This window comes from Mastomys coucha, unplaced genomic scaffold, assembly GCF_008632895.1.
Source record: "Mastomys coucha isolate ucsf_1 unplaced genomic scaffold, UCSF_Mcou_1 pScaffold18, whole genome shotgun sequence".
NCBI classification, from domain to species: domain Eukaryota; kingdom Metazoa; phylum Chordata; class Mammalia; order Rodentia; family Muridae; genus Mastomys; species Mastomys coucha.
The window spans coordinates 15808768-15828770 of NW_022196900.1; the positions used below are offsets into that span (position 1 = coordinate 15808768).

The 20003-nt window shown below is 41.9% G+C and overlaps 1 protein-coding gene across 6 annotated transcripts in view; it reads left to right on the forward strand.

Moving 5' to 3' along the window:
* The window catches only part of Znf462 (zinc finger protein 462), a 141205-nt gene that overhangs the window by 72358 nt on the left and 48844 nt on the right, over positions 1-20003 (forward strand). For 3 of the 6 annotated variants that reach the window (XM_031377435.1, XM_031377434.1, XM_031377436.1), the window contains exons 5-7: positions 277-563; positions 3618-3736; positions 6937-7128. In XM_031377435.1, the coding sequence (XP_031233295.1) occupies positions 277-563; positions 3618-3736; positions 6937-7128 (598 nt within the window). The remainder of the gene's footprint in view (positions 1-276; positions 564-3617; positions 3737-6936; positions 7129-20003) is intronic. The other 3 variants (XM_031377438.1, XM_031377439.1, XM_031377437.1) reach the window with 2 other exon arrangements.

Sequence of the window (20003 nt, forward strand, 5' to 3'; positions counted from 1 at the left end):
TAGTGAGTGAATTATCTTCAGATTGGGAAAGCCCATGTCACATGTCTCAGGCTCTCTTATATCCAAATTAATGTGGCCTTGAAATCAACACCACTGTGGAAGAAACAAACTCTGAAGCTTGCCTTCTCTGTACGGGGAGCCAGAGATACAGGGGAGAAAACATTGACGGAAGTGCTGACGAGCTTGGGAGAATGAAGGGAAAAGAAGCAAGCTGGAGTAGTAACAATGGATATTTATTTTGTTGGTGGGGCCTGTGTGTGTGTGTGGTTCTCTTAGCAGGAGGCTGAAGACCCTTCCCACCTGTTCCTGGATGGACTGGAAGCAGCCAGAGACGCCAGTGGCACGCTGGTGGGCCGGGTGGATGGTGGACACTGCTTGCTTGATGCAATGTTGGAGGATGAAACCCGGCCGGGGGGATACCATTGCAGTCAATGTGACCGGGTCCTGATGTCCATGCAGGGGCTGCGTTCTCATGAGAGGAGCCACCTGGCCTTGGCCATGTTTACCAGAGAGGACAAGTACAGCTGCCAGTATTGCTCCTTTGTTTCTGCATTCAGACACAAGTAAGTGTCACTGGGTAGTTCCTCATTGTTATTGGGAGGGCATACCTTAACGAAGGGAGCTAAACTGTAGCAGGACACAGATACACGGATGACTATGAAAGCTCAGTTCCTGGTTCCTACCTGCTGCCACCTTGACCTATAAAGTGGACCTAAGAGTAGCAGTGAGGAGACGGCATTAGATTTAGGCAGTGCAGACATTTGAAAAAAAAAAGAGAGAGAGAGAGAGAGAGAGACAGAGAAGAGTCATTGTGATTTACTCAAGAGAAGACATGGTTTCTGGGAGCAGATGTTTTTCCTGATAGATCCACCAAATAGTTAAGTCAAAAGTTAAATATCATCTGAAGAAGTCAAGTACTGTTTGGAAAACCAAGGGGTTAAAGAAGGCAAATGAGTCCAGTTAACCCTGTGACTGGAGAATCATTGGAAGGTGACAAGGATTATGGATGCTAAGGACTTGCTCAGAATCAGCAAGGTGGAGAGGTGAGGAGAAGCACTTCTTGATAAGCTTGGCAACCTCACTTCAGTTCCAGGGACTCACATGGAGAAGTCAGGAGGACTGGCTTCTACAAGTGCATGGTGACCACACACACACACACACACACACACACTTATGAATAGCTAAAAGTTTGGGGATTCTAAGAAGTAGGAATGTCCCATGCTTGTTACAGCTTTGAGAGTGGAAAAGTGGGTAATAGGAAGGGGGCAGGGTCTAAGGGAAGGAAACTTTTTGTTACATAAATATTCTTCCTGTAAGTCTGGCAGAATATTGAAGAGAGTTAGCTAGCTTACTGTTTATCTCTGTGGTCATTGAAAACGAGTGAGGTCTGTTTGCTCAGAGCTCAGACAGAATGACTAAAAGCAGGAGGAGCCATGTTTCTCTTTAGAGTAGGAGAGATGACACACTTTTTACGCTGATACAGAGCCTAACATTTAGTCTTTGCCTGCATGCATCTGTACAGTGGCATTAAAACTGGCATTCTTGGTTCCTTAAGTATTAAGCCATACTCAGTAAGTTATTTTGAATAAAAGAATAATTTATGCCAGGCATTATGCATTAGAAAAATGTGAAAATGATTGCGGTATAATTGCCTTACTAAAAAAAATGACTGGACAAAATAAAGTACATTATTAAAAAAAAAAAAGATTTTGGTAAAATGCTGAAGAATTTAACAAAGGAAAATGCACCCTACCCTTGGACAGTTGAGATGGTTTCATAGATTATGGGAATTTAAGTCAAGTCTTAAAAACAGTAAGGTTGAACCTGTCTGGTTTTAGAAGTCAGGGTAGGGAGAAGAGAGGGCCCAAGGTGGAGAAGTTGTTAACCTAAGTTGAGGCCTGGCTGGTGGTTTAATTTCAATAAGCCTTAACTTATGGGAAAAGGAATAGTAGAGTGTATCTCCTGGCTACCTAAGTAGTTGTCGTATTAGGATGTCTATAAATGCCAGGAATTAGTGTTTTATAATTACTGCACTGGCAAAAGGAAGAGTCTGGAATGAGTAACATTCATAATTACCAACAATTATTGCACCTGCTGATAAAGCAGGCACGTCTTAAGCACCTCCAGCTATTACCTCTTTATATTTACAAAACACTCCTATGAGCTATGCTTGGCCCATTATTATCTCCATATTATAGATGGGAAAAGTGAGGGCTGAAGAGACTAGATAGTTTTCCAGAGGCCACATAGCTTATAAGCAAATAGCTGGGATTCTGTCTCAGGCAGTCTGACTGACTATATACCTCAGCCAGGGAGATCAATTTAGAAGAAATCCTAGGAGCTCGTTTAAGAAGTTAGGGATTGGAATCAGGACTGCATCAGGAAAAGCCAAATAACAGAGCAGAAGTGGCATCCAGTTTTGAGTCTGCTTGGTTGGGAGAATGGCTGAGCCACTTATAGAAATGAGGAACATTGGCTTTATAGGAAGTTGTTGGGTCTGTGCAACAAGGATGAGTACATGGGAGTCACTCAGAACAGAATGTCGGTCTCTGGGGTCCTGTATGAACAAGAATATCCCATACCTTGTTGGCTAGACTTACTACTTTTCAGACTAATAATTATTAAGGAGTATAGGGGTTCGTTCTAATTAAGTAATATACTCATAAATTGCTTCTGGTATGGCAACTATGGTTGTATTTATCAGAAGGGGTTTCTAGCCCACCCCTTGCACACGTGATTCCTTGAAACACCATTGCATTGTGGTCCATATTGGTATAGATCTTGGAAACACGGCAGCCTGTGTGAGCAGGTCACGCTCTTTGAACTCATCTTTCCCTTCTGTTCCTGAGGAAAGTAGAATTACTGATATAAGAAAGGAAAGCCCTTGCTGCATTTCTCTAACCTTCCACCATCCTCCATCTCTCCCCACCCTCACCCCATTTCTCTATGTGAGTTAGATAGGCACTCTCACTAGGGAGCTGGGCAGAAAAATCTTCTGTTTTTGGATTATCATGACCCGTGCTCTATGAAGAGAAAATTATGATTTGCTATAACTGTTACTATGAATCCATCTATCAATCCAGAAGAATCTTTCTTTTTTCTTCTTTCTCCTCCTCCTCCTCCTCCTCCTCCTCCTCCTCCTTCTTCTTCTTTCTCCCCCTCCCCCTCCTCTTCCTCCTCCCCCTTCTCCTCCTCCTCCTCTTCCTCCTCCCCCTCCTCCCCCTCCTCTTGCTCCTCCTCCCCCTCCTCCTCTTTCTCTTCCTCCTGCTCCTCCTCCTCCTTCATAGTTTCATACAGCTGTCCTAGAATTTGCCATGTAACCAAGGCTGGTCCTGAACTCCTGATGCTCCTGCTTGTACCTCCCAAATACTAGGATTACAGTTATGTAAACCACGCTAGGCTTCTAAAAAGATCGTTACTCTCTTCCTCCAGATTCTCCTCCTATTAAGAGTGGCTGTCACAACTCTGGCCTCTTTGTTTATTTATTGGTAGTGGTGCATGTCACCATTAGAAAACAACAGAGAAAACTTGGACCAGCTTAGAATTTGGGTATTTGGAATAGCAGTGGGAAAATGTCTGTGGTTTTTAACCCTGCTTTCCTTTTCTTCCACCTCAAGCTTGGACCGCCATATGCAGACCCATCATGGACACCACAAACCGTTCCGCTGCAAACTCTGCTCTTTCAAGTCCTCCTACAACAGCCGGTTGAAGACACACATCCTCAAAGCCCATGCTGGTGAGTTGCTCCTTGGGGTGCTCTTCAGTACTCTCTCAAGTTGCCTACCTCATGGCCTTGAGTGAAACTGAAAGCTTCACCCACGGGAACGAAGAGCAATTTATACTTGGGATGGTTGCATGTACAGTTTTAAAGAGAACAACAAAATTAAATTTTATTTATAAAGCCAAAATAGCCACCAGCACTTTGTTTGACTGATGTCACTAACAGCTTAGAATTAGACTGTTTTTGTTTTTAAAAGGAATTTCTAAATTACCTTGGCTGGATCATGGGATGAAAAAAAAAAAACTCTTTTTGAATTGTTAGAAAAAAATCCACTAAAGCTAATTTCTATATGAGACAGAATATACGCTAACACAAAACTCAGGAAAGCATGGGGTGGCTCAGGAGATGCTCAGAGATAAGCCACGACTTTTCAACTTGAGTCACAAGTGTCCTGGAGCTATGCTGTTTTGGTTACTACATGGTATTCATCCCAGGCTGTGCACTAAGCTGTGCCAGCTATCAGCTTACTCATTTCTATAGCATTCCCAATAGTAGGTACTGTGTGATTCCCTCTGTGCCTTTTGTACTTTACAACACTCTGCGCAGACTTACAAAAGCTTGGCTCCTTCACTTTTGGCCCGCCAATCATCACTCACATCTTTCCTCTGCTTCACGAGCATTGGACCTGTTGAGCTATTCTATTTTAGTACAGTGGAACTGCTTATGCCATACAACTGCCCTCAGCCATGAGTGGGAACTCGGAAGCTAGTTATGTAGTCTTGTTTCTGAGAATATTTTAATGTCCCTGGGAAACTCCTCCTAATGGCCAAGGAGTAAGTAGCTTCATGATTCACCTTACTTTTTAGCACTCATGTATATCATAACTTATTCAGCTGGGACAGCATCCTGATAAGCTTCTCTCATTGCCTTTAGCCTTATCCAAAAAGCATTTTTACCAGTGGGGAGCTGGGTGAATGGTTTTAGCCCAGCAAAGGTCTCTGAACCCACCAGATGCTACATCACCTTCAGAGCAGTAAGCTAAGTGTGTGTTCCTAGAGCTGGCTGACTAACTAGCCTCCTCTACTCAGTAGTTGGCGAGAAGTATCCAGAAAAAAAAAGAGAAGCAATATAATTCTGCTATCACTACACTGTGGGATCTCAGTCATTGTGATGTGACTCTGAGACACTGAGATCCTCGCCTTAGAGAAAGCAGTATGTTTGCTACAAGTCTCTCAACTTGCCCATTCTCAGCTGAGTGTTTTATTTATTTTTATTAGTATCCTCAGATAGGGCTGGCTATGTAGCTCAAGCTGGCCTTGAACTCATTGTCTAGCCAAAGTTGGTCTCAAAGTTGCAATAGCCCTGTTGACTTATCCAGTGGAGTCCTGAGATTATAGACATGTGCTCTCATACCTGGCACTCTGTTGAGTTAGAGCTAAGCTGTGCTAGATTTGACTCTAAGGTTGTGAGGCACACTCATAGCTACCTAGCAAGGTTTATGCATCCAAACTCACATTAATATTAGGGGCTAGAGAGGTGGCTTCACGGTTAATAACACTTATTGCTCTTCAAGAGGACCTGAGTTGGGTGCATAATGTTCAGTCATCCAAAATGTTATTATATAAAAGCCACTGTTAATATTTGATACTTCCTGTCACCTGTTTTCTCTATAATTATTTTCCACAGTTGTAATTATAATCTCTGTAAAGAGTGTTTTATATTTTAACTCATTCTTAATTTTCTGTCTTAATACAAGTTCTTCAAGAATTTATTTTAATTGTGGTTCATCAAGAGATATATCTACATTTGCCTAATTGTTTTCTTTCAAAATCTACATTGTTTCATAGCTTTCCACTCACAAATAGTATAATTTTTTTCATCAATTTGCTTGATTGTTTTTATTCTCTGTGTATGCTCATGTTCCATTCCATTTGTGTTTGTGTGTATGTGTGTCTGCCTGTCTATCTGTATGTCTGTCTGTAAGTCAGAAGATACCTTGCAGTAGTCAGTTCTTTCTCTAACATGGGTTCCAGGGTTGTAACTTGGGTCATGAGCCTTGCCTGTGTATGCCTTTACCCACTGAGCCACCTCACCAGTCCATATATAATATTAACCTCCAAATAAAATCTCCTCTGTATTAAGGGTGTCTCCCTCCCTCCCTCCTCCCCTCCCTCTCTCCCTTTCTCCTTGTCTCCCTTCCTTGCTCATTGGGATTTTTGTGAAAGTATCTTGCTATTGCAGCCAGGTTGTCCTCTAACTCACAATCTTTCTGCTTTAGCTTAATGCTGAACCTCCATGCCTGGCTTGTATGCAGTTTTCTTAAATGAGACTATCAGTGGTAGAGTTATTAGATTGGGGGCCAAATTGACCTGTTGTTACTGGTAATGAGATTGATTTCCAGATTGATCAGACTAGTGTATATTTATCCAGTAACAGACAAACTCACTGATAAGTTCATTCTTAAAATGTAATGAGCTTGAAAGTTATAGCAAAGGTAAGCCACACTCTTATCTTCATTTGGTCATGGCTTTCTGTGCTGTATTTCCATTTAAATGTATTATTGAATGCTGAAAACAGTATACACGCTTCCCTTCCCACTTATGCTTACCACATATAATTCTCCTTCCTAAAGAAATGTTGCATTTCTATAGTGTTGATTATGTAGGAAGTGGAGTTTCATGATGAATTTTCTCTCTGCCCCAAATATATGTGGGGAGAAAATGGTTAAGAATGTGTCAGATGAAGGGATTCGTAGTTCAGCAGTATTAAATATTGAGAATTAATATAATAGGGCTGCCATGGAGGGACAGTATGTTTGAAAAAGCCACTGAGAGAAAGAATTAAACCTAATATTTTCTGTGGATTGAAAGAAACCTGCTCTGATCAATTTTAATACAGAGATGGGGGGAGAAGTTTGAGGTACCCTCTCTGAATTAGGTGAATTAGGTGGGTGGGGATCATCCCAAAAGCCACACTGCTCTAGGTAGAACAGAAGATTGACAGCGACCAGGTGGCCTCATCTTGGGGCCTGTGAATGCTGTTTCCCAAGACTGTGGTTGTGAGAATGGGCAGAGAGTTAGCCTTGGAGGACTTCTAGAACAAGGATCCTTAGAACACCCCTCTTGAGGGAGCCAATTCACTGTGTGGTTTTGCTTTCAAGCCCTCTTTCTCCTGACTCCCACCTTTCCTGTCTACCTCACCACATCTCCTTCTAGGTGAACATGCCTACAAATGTTCTTGGTGCTCATTTTCCACCATGACAATCAGCCAGTTGAAGGAACACTCCCTCAAGGTCCATGGAAAAGCCCTGACCCTTCCGAGGCCACGGATTGTCAGTCTCCTCTCCTCACATGCCCACCACTCCTCCCAGAAGGCTACCCCAGCTGAAGAAGTGGAAGACTCCAACGGTAAGAATAGGTTCCTGATATGGAACCAACCGTGGAGGGTTGAGGTGAACTAGGATTGATTTTTTTTTTTTTTTTCCCCCCCGAGAGGAAATTCTTATCTGAAAGCATGATGGTTCAAATGAAGGAAAGGATATGAAAGCTCTAGATCCTGGAGTAGAAGGGAGAGCATATTCTGCATCTGCATCTTGCCCTGATTATAATGTTCGTGGATACCATTACAGCATCCTGCTGGGCAGGATGTGCCAGTGTTGGGTTCTTTTATGGTCAATTCTGCTGGGACAGGAATGGAATACAAGAAAGGTATCTGTTGTTTGTATGAGTGTCTTGTCTTGTAAGAAAATGTTCTGTGAGGTGTGTGGGGTGTCAGTTAACCAAAGCTCGGAACAGAAGGAGGGACGAGCAAGTGAACAGCGCACTCATATTGGAGGAGGTCACATGATATATTGGGGGGTGACAGTGTTTTCTTATAGCATTAGTTAGGAAATGGGTTTAGAGCTGCTTTGCTTTGTTTCATAGCTTTGAAAGACAGGTGGGAAGATAGAGAGACATGTGCTCACTGGCATTGTCACCAAAGCATGTCAAGAACGCAAGAGTGTCAACTTGGAGCTAGTCAGTGGGCATAACATTGGGGAGCGAAGGGATAGCATCTCATTTTCACCAGACTACATATGGGAACAGACCTGGTTGATGAATCAGCTTGCTCGGAATGTAAGATGGGATCCTTAGTGGAGAAATGGACAGTAGCCTACAAAAGCTTGAAGCTCCTCCTTTTGTGTCTGATGCAGGACACCTTGTGCAGCGTGTCTGAGACTGCAACTGCTGTGGTCCACAGCTCTCCCAGGATCTACTGTTCCATCTGTGGGAAGAGCTCAGTAGACAGAAAGTGGACCAAAGGCCTGGATTTCATCCGTCTCCCTCTGATAGTCATGTTTCGCTAGGCAGTCTTGGTTTCTATTCCTGTATGATGATGATATATGTAGGTCTCAGCTGGTTGTCTTAAGAGATTAATGAGACAAGGTATACATATAAAATGTCTGCTGTAGTGTCTGACACACAGGAAGTGTCAGTGAGTGGCCATTTTATTTCTGTGCTTTTCATCTTCTGGTTACAGCTATGGTCTTTGGGACCATTTTATGGCAGATATGGCAGATTGGATTCGGGCTCATTCATGTAAGGGCTTAAGTCAAGGGTTCTCCAAGGTGTCTTGAGAATCTGATAGCCTAACTTGTCAACAGAGTCTGAGTCTCACTTTATCAAAACAGTAATTAGTAATCTTTAGTCATGAAGTCTGTGAACAGGACAGAACAGAAAGACCCAAATTAAAATAAAGTAAGCCCTGAGTGTCACACAACCCTCAGAGTTAGGAACTTCTAACAAGGAGGTTTCTTACAATTCCTCGGAGAGACTGAGCACACAACCTCCACAGCTGTGGGAGTTTGAACTGCAGTAGGAAGTCAGTGAGGTTTGTCATCAGTAAGAGTCTCCAAACTACAGTGGTCTGAGAGTACATGTGAGAGAGTAAAGACATTAACCCCCTTTCACCCTCAGATTCTGTTCCCTGGGTGGCTGGGGATGGTAGTATATTGTGACCAGAGGGCAAAATCTAATTTGACCTAAATTGTAAGGTTTTTATTAACGTGAATTTAATTAATGTGTTGTTGTTGTTGTTTGTTTTTTTTAATCTGAAATGGAAGCTATACTTCTGCAACCATTGGGTAAAACTGATCCCCTTAAGCACTATTCCTAGTAAAGCTTTTTCCTGGGACAATTCACTTGATATTAAACCTTCTTCCTTTATCTTCTTTGCAAGTTGGGTCTCAGTCACTGGATAAGGTGATCCTCTAGACCCATCACTTTGTGGATCACTTCTCTACCTAGGATAAGAAGAGTTGGGCTCTTTCAGCTCTCTCAACCTGTGTTGGTCCTAAGCTGGTGTAGGCACAGAAAAGCCTTAACTAAACACAGTGTCTATCTAGCCCTCCAGCACCAGAAAATGAAATGCTTAGAAGCCATTGCACACACGAGCTTACTACAGGCCCAAGCCTGAAGCCTGACCTTTGCTTCTGGTGATAGGGGGCAGGGGAAGGCAGTCAGGATTCAGAGTCTTAGAAGCTAAACTGTGGAGAGTGGAGGCTGTCTCAGTAGCACACAGCCACAGGAAGATAAATTCCTAAATGCACTGCTGATTGTTATTCGCTATCTTGAGAAAGAACACATTTGCTGTAAAAGCTCTAGGTGGTAACCATTTCCTGAGACCCACACAAAGCTCTTTGGACCTATACAGCTTTTAACATATATAAGTAACCCATATCCAAGGACCAGGCCACGATTAGTTTAATTTGATGACAAAAAAAGTTGATTAGGAGGTGGGGTGATCAGAAAGAAGGCATCGAATAGACTGTTCTCACGGAGGAGTAATTATGTGGAGAGAATAATTAATAGTTTGTGCATTCGATAAGTGTTTTCTTAAAGCTTTGCTTTAGATTTCGCATTGTTTAGTTGGGCCAGAAATGACTTAGGAGGCCCACGCTAGGAGGACTATTTGCCAAGGAGCTGGTGGTGGATTCCTAGAAACAGCTCAGTCTGGAGGACGGAAAAACAGCTGTGGGGCTAGACAGTAGCCTGTAAATCATGCTTAGAATGGTGTTTGAAACACACATGTGAAATCCAATTGTACATTTTAATAGGGAGAAGCTGTGGGGCTGTTGGCTCTCAGTTAGGGTTTCCCACACTGCAGATGCCCGGACACTGTGAACGCATGAACCAAAAATGTGTTGCAGGCCTAGGGGAGTGGAGACCCATAAACCCAGGGAAATGGCCAGTATGTCCTTGGCTATCTAAATCCCTAGTGAGTGATGAGAGTAAAACGGGTTGACATGCTCATTGCTGTTTTGCAGCAGGCAAACGCTTGCTGTCTTGAGAACAAGCCAGTTCTTTCTGGCAGAGGGAAACAGTCCAGAGGGAAGGTTTTGTCTAGGCTTTTCTCAATCCTAACCCAGAGGGATGAACTGAGGGGGGAGGGGGGAGGGGGGGAGAAGCTGAGAAAGCAGAGATGAGATGTAGAGGGCAGATCTCAACCCCAGCTGCCTGGCCACACACCTGTTCTGAGCCTCAGCAGGGCTCTTGGGCTCGGAGCTGTCAACCTTGACATGTTTCATGGATCCTCTAAATACTTTGCATGATCAGTTGTTGGGAAGAAAAGCAAGGGCTGTGAGGTTTTGGTTTTGTGTATTAAATAATGGGAAATGACACTCAGTTGCTATTCAAAACAATGCATTAGGGGGAGACAAGGAAGGTTGTCAACAAAGGGAAGTCAGTGTGTTTACTGTGTTCCTTCTCCTGCCATATAAAATACAGGACTGGCTTTTCTCAGGCTCTTTCCAAGTCTCTGCTTTCAGCCCAAAGAAACGTGTGCAGGCACAGCTATAAAATAACAAAGAAAGCAAGGCAACACCGTTTAGCTATGAGGTTTGCTTAGGTCTAAGAAGTGGCACGAGGTGTGAGCAATGGATGTGTAGTTGGAAATTCAGCCATGTCCTGCCTTTTTCCTCCTTGGGTTTTCCCTGGCCAAAACCAACCAAGCAAGCAAATAAACGATCTGCTCTGCCTATCTAGTTCTGCCATATGCAACTGATTACTTTAGGGATTCTTTACCACGAGATTGTTAAGACAAAAGGTAGTCACTAAGACTAAGTGTAAAATGAACTTAAAAAAAGAAGTGTTGAGCTCCCCACTGGCTTACCTAGGTATCATCATTCTAAAGAAAAACACAAAGAACTCTTATGCACAATACTTTGATTTTGTGAATTTTTAGGAAAAAAACCATAATAAGCTATGTGAATATTTTAGGTTTTGGTAATTTTGAGGTAACAAGAAAATGTACAGAGCAATGTGATTTGTTTGTTTTGTTTGTTTTTTAAGTACATCTGGCCTTGACCTCACTGCATAGCACAGGCCGCCCTCAAACATACAGATACCTGGTGGTCTGGGCTTTCAGAATATTGGGATTATAGTGTTTGCTACTGTCCCCAGGTGTCTGTGACTTGCTTGTTGTTATTATAACTTCTTTAGTTGCCTTTTTAAAACTTTAAATTATAGAAATTTTTACAAACACTATTTTGGAGGAGCAGGGCAGGCATATCTTCCTGAGGAACCATAGACAACTCACACCTGGAAAATCACAGTCCTCGCTATTTAGTCAAAATTGACTTCAGTCATTCTTTCTCCATTGCAGAATATTTCGATAACCAATCCTGATATTTCCTCTCATTTCTGTAGCAGCTAACTTCATCCCCCCAACTTTTCCTGTTAAGTAAGCTTCCCTGGGAATGCGGAAGGGTGTTCTCTCTGGTTGCTTCTTTCTATACGTTTGTGATTCCTCCCCACCCCCTTACTTTGAAGACTGTTTTTTAACTCTTTGGATTACTCTTTTGTCCCTTCTCTGAGGTCTGTGTTTGCCCTTGTAGATATATCATGGTTCCATCCCTATTCTAAATGGGACAGTTGCGGAGGCACTTTGGAATGTTCTTGTGACTGGTTTCTTGGAAGCTTCCTAACTTTCAATTTCGTCAACGGTCCTGAGTCTCTATGCTTACCTAACTCCACAGAGCTATGTAGCCCAGTCTTAAGTTTCTATTCATTTAAGAGAAAGTTTCAAAAGACAACAATTTGAAGATGAAGCCTTAGGGACTGTTCTCACAGGGAGATGTTCTCACAGAGCATCTGATGCAACTGTTCTGCTATAGTGAATGTAGCATCCTTGGTGTAGCATTTGAAATATTGTCATTGTCCTTTGTGGAGGAGGGGAACTCAAGATGAAACAGAATGTCATAAGAAAGTGGCATCATGGTAGAGCTGAAGAGAGATGGGCATTGTTAGAAGGTTGCCAGGTAGCCGAGTTGCCTCTTGGAGTCACTACGTAGTCACCTCTACAGTGGGCAGGTTCTTTTTTTGTGTTTCTCAAGATGCAATGTTTTGGGGAAAATGAAATCCAAACTCCAAGATTCTGTATAAAGTAAAACAGACTGATAAAAACCTATTGATGACAAGTAGGACTTTTATTCTCCCTGAAGCATTGTGTCAGCAGGCTGTTGATAGGAAATGATGTAATGGCAATGGGACCCCCATTTTGTATGCAGCTCCTCTTGGCCAACATGTTTAATATATATCGAATATTCCAAGGTATCAAATGCAAGCCAATGGGGAAAGCCTTCCAAACACCAGCGCATGAGTTACACGTGAGTAAGCATGAAGAGAAGAGTGTTGAGGCTATCTCTAGACTATCGACTCACTTAACCTTAGCTGCTGTGATACTTGACACCTAAAAATTGAGATCTGGGATGCTGGCTTTCAGAGGAGAAGCTTTTCAGAGCTCTAAATAGGTCAGACATAAAATTCAACCTTTGAGAGGATCCAATTAGTTGGTAAGGCATCAGACCTTCCACGTAGATTCCAATTGCAGTCAGATTTCTCTTGGGGTGAAAGAAAAAAAAAGAGGTGGTTTCTCATAAAAAAAAACAATGACAGCAGTGAAATGGAGACTTGTGGGTGAATAATTGTAAGATATGGAGATTTACATAGTTTATAGCATGTGGGATATAAGGCATAATTTTAATGTCTTGACTATAATTTTTAATAGGTTCTTCTGGTCTCAGAACTACCTGACCAGACACCACTAACCTTCCCTCTTTGACATCAGAATTTCTTCATAAAATGCAGTCTGGAGTTTATCTTATACTTATTTTAAAGAATGACAGTTCTACTGTAAAGTCTTCAAAATCTCTGGCTCCCAGGAAACAAGGTACCCTCCAAGATTCTAGCTTGCACTCTGGTCTCTAGAGGATAAGCTGCTAGCACTGGCATTAGTGGAAAACAGGAACTCTTCAAATTGATGATCATCTTAAACTTGATTGTGTGATAGACCTTCCCAAGAAACCCACCTGCCTGGGATTTGGGACTTTACATTTTTAAAAATGGTTTGACAGCTTTGTACATTTACACAGTGAATTTTAGTGTTTATGAGGCAGCCACATTTTTGTGTGTGAAAGATTAGATGACATTTCAAGTGTAGACTTTCCATGTCCTGGGAACTTAGTCAACTAACCCATCTCCTTCACCCAAAGCCAATAGAAACACTTGGTCATCAGAAACATAAATCAAATATTACCAAACACACTCAAAACTAGTTCCTAGCAACCCTGGAGTTTGCTACATAATTCCACATCTGTCTTTTGTAGACCTGCTGAGCTAGTTGGAGATTTTCTTCTGACTTCCAGAGCCCCAGGGGAAATGTCTAAAAGAAAAGAAACCTACTTTTTCATGCTAGGTTAAAAAAAAAAAAAATACATTCAGTTATTACTCCAATCATCTAAAATAATCTTGATTCTTTTTTGAAAGGAAAAAAAAAATACCCTTTTCATATCATTGCCTACCGGTGTACTTTCTGTTTGGTTTAATTTGATCAAAAGCCCTTCAAGCTGTCCTAAGACCTATATGCCCTGGAAGTCCTCTCTTTTTTTCCAAACCCTGCTATTTATGAGAGAGAATTTTACCCATGCCACAAGAAGGATACAGACTCCGTGGAAAACAGTAGGAAGGAGCCATTATTCAGAGAGAAAGAAGTTAGGTAGCATTGCTGGGGAGAAGGACGTGTGTGTCTCCCGAGAAAGACTTGATTGTGAAAAGTCTTTATTCTTAAGTGCAGAGATGACAAAATACTAAAGATAGTTTTGAAAACCACTACTGTTTTTCTTAAAAAAAAAGAAAAAAAAGAAAAAGAAAAAAAGAAAAAAAAAGCTCTCTAATTTTTGATGATGTGATTTAGAAAGCAAGTCTTCATAGTGTGTGTTTTCTTAAGTCGCTCAGAATCCTGTATCACACCCTAACCCTATAGAAAAATCGCAGTGGTGACGCTGGTGGATCAACACAAATGGGAAAGGTCCGGTGGTAGGAGAGCTGAGGATTCAGGTGAAGGATGTATTTTTTTTTAACTGGGGTCTGTGTCCCTCGCCAGAGTGGCCCAGGAAGGAATCAGTTCTGGCCTCAGGGCTCTAATCCTTTTGCAGGCTCCGCCCAGGGAGCTGCTTGGCTGGGGGTGAGGGGGGCAGGGCCCAGCTTAAGTTTCATGTACAGGCACACTGCTCCTGGGGAGCCAGTTCCACCACTGGGTTCTCTAGCTTCCTCAGAATATTCTTAGATGAATCTCACAAGCCAAGCCCCTTACATCATCATTTATTTTCACACACAGCAAGTTTTCCACCACAAGTGCAGCGAAAGCCACACTGAGACCTCAGACCTTCCAAACCCTTCATCTAGTTCTTAGCTTTTAGCGCTGCTGCTGATTTTCTCCCTCTGGACTAGAGAGAAAGTCATCGCTTGTGGTTTATATAAGGACCCTGTATGTCTCCGTGTTTGCTTCCTAAGTGATTAAAAATAATCCTTTTTATTGACTTAACTCTTGCTTTAACTCTTGCCTTAAATTGATCATCTGCCTTATTAGTATGTGTCAGGAATGAGAGGCAGAAGTGATTCATTTGGTTTTGTGAGAAGAAAACTGAAGTCCTGTGGGTTGAGATGATGAGTTGAAAATCACAAAACCTAGATGTGATGGAGTTGGGTTTTACACATTAACTCCAAAGCCCATATCCTTACCTTTTTGCACCATCAAGGTCTAACAGCAAAACTGCATGTCTAGGTGGTGATATGGAAGCATACTTCTCCTTGCATGCTTCAGGGTTCTGGAATTTTCTGAAGGAAACCAGAGATGAGATATTGTTCTTAACTGATATTTAAAGTCTAAGTGACTAGGCATACAGGTAGTAGTATATTAAAGGACCAGAAATAAAAAGTGAGAAGTTGAAGATGAAGCTTTTAATGGCTAGTAGCGATGGGACGGAGAAAGGATTGGCTCAGAGGACTCGGTGGAAGAGATGGAGCTTATAGTAGGAGGGAGGAAGGGAAGGCAGGTAGTGGGGGTAAGAGAATAGATGCACAGCACAGGAGAGAATTTAACACTGGGGAAAGGCCATGGAATTGTTAGGAAACACAGACTAGGAAAGAGCAAACAGCAAGGGAATGAGATTTAGCTAGGGGATAAGATGCTCAATACTTCCAAGCAGTAGGTGTGTTCAAGTCTGCCTCTGGCCCTTCAGGAATAAGGATGTATTCAAAATAGTCAGGAAGGGGATGGAGAGACAGCTCAGTGGTTCAGATCCCTCACTGTTCTTCCTTCAGAGAACCAGAGTTCACATCCCAACACCCATATCGGGCAGATCACAGCCACAGCTACAAGGGATCTGATACCTTTTTATAGCCTCCATGAGTACAGCATACATATGCTCATACATGGGCACATATAAAAAATTAATCTTGTGATAAATAATGATGTATCTCAATCTGCATAAAATTTCCACCCTCTTTTTGCAACATTTTTGCCTACTCATGATTAAAGACCCAACTTCATGGTCATGCCTAGCATAAAATGTTGGGATCACCTGTACACCACCTCTTCCCTACCTAGCATATAAGCTCTACTAGTAGCTCGCTGTGGAGCTGTCTCCACATTTGCTCCATGAATAGGCAAAACAAAACAAACTAGCTAGCCCTCAGAACTTATTTTATTATTTTAATCATTTAAAAAAAAAAACTAGAACCATAGCAAACACATTTCCGTTTTTGTGATTTTGTTCTCATATGATGGGTTCCATTACCTGATGAACCATGCACACACACATTGGAAATAAGAGAATCCACTTCTAAAGATTAGCAAGCCAAGCAGAGTGGTCAATGTGGCTTTAGGTCTTTGTTTTTACATGTGATACACATACATACATACATACATACATACATACATACATACATACATGGCAGGGTTTTCAGAATCAGAAGATCTTTGACATTTGCTATCAAAAGTTAATTTCATTTTCAGGGTGACTCATCTTCCCCCCAAAACACTTCAATTGGGCCTGTATCTTGGCTATTTTCTTGAACCTTAATGCATTTTAAAGCCTAGCAAATTGGTCTATAAGTTAAATGACAAAATCAAGATTACAGACTGTCTAGACTGTTTAGAGTAATGGCTGAAAGTGAGATTTAGCTAGGGGATAAGTAGAAAGTATGTTTGATAGCTTTTGACCCCTGTACTCACTTCCATTTCTTGACTTGCCAAATATCTGTATAATTATCAGCTCCCATATCTGTCTGATGAAAACTGTGCTGCCGAGGTCAAGGACTGCTTCCTATTTTTTCCAGAGGCCTCGCACTTGGCAGGCCATTCAATAAATATTTTTTAAATTGACCTGAATTAGAGCTGCAAAAAGAATCACAGACAAAGGAAGCAATGAAGCAACAGCTCTCTTCTGAAAGGGCCTGGGGATTTCCACAAGCTCACCGGCGTGTTCAGAAGCTGCCACGGACAGGATAACATTGGATGAGCTGATGGGATCTGGCTGTGTGGTGTATCCCAGGATTCACAGCTTCTGCTACTGCTGCAGATTTCCCCAGTCCTCCCTCTGAGTCAACTGACTTCTATAGCTTCTGGCCCCCACTGGCAGCATCATTATGCTTATTTGGCCTCGTGTGTGTGTGTGTGTGTGTGTGTGTGTGTGTGTGTGTGTGTGTGTGTGTGTGTGCCCCTCTCTCCTTTCACTTTCTACAACTCAATGACTTAATCCCTCTTATTTCTTTTTTGCTCAGGAATGTTTGTGCTTCCTTATTTGGTATTCCCATTTCATCTTTTTCTTACATTCCAGAGTGTTCTTTTATCTTCCTCTGTGAACTCAGTGCTAGGCTCACAGCCTCCTTTGCTCATCCACCTGTATCCATCAAATTCTAGAGTTCCAGTAAGTAAGACTCATGTGGTAACTCAGCTGAAAACTGGGCTCCCGGGCAAGGAAGAGTTACTTTCTCTCACCTATATCCAATTGCCCATCTATAGCTGGATTGACTACAACCTTCTACATCCAGCATCATAAACTCAAATTCTCTGTATTACTACCTTGAGCCTTCCCTTACTACCCACCCCCAAGCCCTGTGCAGATCGTAAGATTAGCCACTCAGGAGCTTTTTGCACATACTGGCTTTTTTGGCTCCCTTGTCCTCCAGCTTCAAATTTGCTGTATTTAGTCAGGGTTACCATTGCTATGACGAGGCACCATAACCCAAGAAACTTAGAAGGAGGAAAGGGTTTATTTGGTTCAGGCTTCCAAATCACAGTTCATCATCAAAGGAAGTCAGGAAGTCAAGCAAGACAAGGGACCTGGTGGCAGGAGCTGATGCAGAAGGCAAGGGACCTGGAGGCAGGAGCTGATGCAGAAGACAAGGGACCTGGTGGCAGGAGCTGATACAGAAAAGAAGGGACCTGGTGGCAGGAAGCTGAGGAGGGGTACTGCTTATGGACTTGCTCATGGCTTGCTCAGCCTTCTTTCTTATAGAACCTAGGACCACCATATCCTACAGGTTTGCCTACAACCTGATCTTACAGAGAGGCATTTTCTAAATTGAGGCTCTCTCCTCTCTAATGACTTTAGCTTGTTTCAAGTTCACATAAAACTAGCCAGTACAATTGCCAAATCTCAACCCTGGATAACCCCTTCCACTCATGGCTCACATCTTCCTCTGATGTGAGCCCATCTTTCTGGCTCTAACCTCAAGCTTTTCCAATCTGTTTTTCAAGTTATCTTTGTTAATCACAAATCCGATTTGCTTTTAAAAATAAATGTGAGATCCTTCAGATTTATCTCTGTCTAATGTCAGTGTATTCCTAAGTATTCCATGGTAATTTCTGGAAAGGAGATAGGAGTAGAGATGATGACACGGCACCTAGCTGCAGCTTATCTTTCTTGTCCCAAGGAAAACAAGAGTGTGCAGCTGTATCATTTGTAGCTATGGCAATCACAAATTATCATACTTTTAAGTTGTGATTTTATTATTATTCTGATTTTTACAGTGTTTTAAAATTTTGCCCATGGGTAAATTTTTAATTAGGAAAATGGAGAAAGATAAAGGAATCCATGTCTACCTTGTGTGCAAGCTAGACTAATGCCACCAGCACGTCTCTTAGAAGAATCCTGGTGACTCTAACTAAACCACAGGCAGACAGTTGAATTGTAAATGAAATTCCCTGTACATACATTAAAATCAGTGAGTTCTATATGTTGTTATGGCAACAGAATAAGATCATTTTTTTCCTAATTCATCTGCGGTATTGTTTTGCGTTTTGGTTTATAACCTCTATAACGGAACCCTGAAAAGGATAGCTATTTTTTTGCTGTTATTATTCTCAATGACTGTATTTTAATTTTTGACATAGGTTTTCTTCCATAGCCAAAATCATCCTTGAACTGTTTAAATTTATTACATGTGTTTATATATACATAGCCCATGCATGCTAGTTGTAATTTCATGGTAATCTGGCTTTAGCTTCCCAGGTGCTAGGATGGCAGGTATGAGCTACAAAACACTGATTCTTTAAAAGATCCAGTTCAATATTCAAATAAAAGATGGCTATTTTAAAATAAGTATTTTTGTTATTATTTTTGAAAGGCTTCATTCTTACATATCTCTACTTTTGTAAACTTTGCTTGCCATGAGTATGAGTCCCCATATATCCAGGCATGTGTTGAACACACACACACACACACACACACACACACACACACGTTACCTGCTAGGAAAGAGGGCTGGAAACTGTTGGCTAGAAAAATAGTGATTCTGTGCATGATCATCTCGATTAGTTATTTGCTTATATATTTGTCATTTTTGAAATTCAGAGAAGGCCTTGTAACAGGAAAAGAAGCTTTGGGAGTTACTTGAGTTCTCAGCCTCACCTCAGTCTCCGGAGGTGACTGATCACGTCACATAAAAGAACTGTTCAGACCAGCAATTCCTCAGAGCCCACTGACAGACTGCAGGGCAAGGGAGGAAGGGAGGGTGCTTGCATGGTGGCCATGAGCTTCCTGGATGTAGAAGGGACGTGAAGGTTATCAGGATCATTACATCAAGACATGTAATTATTCCACCAGCCCGTCCAAGTTCCACCCCACACATGCATTCTCGGTTGCTGTGCTGCCAACCAGGCATTCTCACGCAGGGGAAGCATCCAAACGTTCCATGGAGCCTCGGCCCCCTGTCTCGTAACAGTTGCTCTTTGGTGGAATTTTGGAGTGATGTAGCAGTACTGGCGTGGAGTATACCTCTTGCTGTGTGTCACTGGATTCGTTTTTGATTGAGCCAATGCCAACAGAGATCATTTTCATTCTACTAGAGCTACTGAAAATTAGGCAAATGATCATTTTGAAATGAGTTCTCTGGGTAGACCACATTGACTCAGATAGCTGAGTTTGGGGAGTGTGGGAGAGCTTCTGCAGATTCAGGTCCAGGAAATACCATGCTGTAATAAAATGTGCACTCTTAAGTGAGTGTCCTGCCAAGATCCATATCACACACTGTTATCCTTAAATCTCTGAGCCTTGCTTTCCTAAAATATGTGAAATGATGGTACCCACTTTTCTAAGGTCATTTCGGGGATCAAATGAGATAGGGTGGACATGTTCTAAATATCCAACATTATTGTAGAAATACTAGATATTATTAAGGTAGTATAGTTGAAGTAAATATTCTAAACAATTCATGATAATTTAACACTGTTCAAAGAATAGTGATTTTTTTTTTTTTATTTAAATGAAAAGGGGAGAGGGTGGATGGAGGGATTCCTCCCAAACCTACGTCTTACCTTGGAATCAGAAATAAAATTTCGTTACTTTGTTTTCTTGGGAATTTGAAATAATTCAGTGTTTGGAAGTGCTCCTGATAATTTATGAAATTCTTAGGGAAATGGATGGATCTGGAGAATATCATCCTGAGTGAGGTAACCCAAT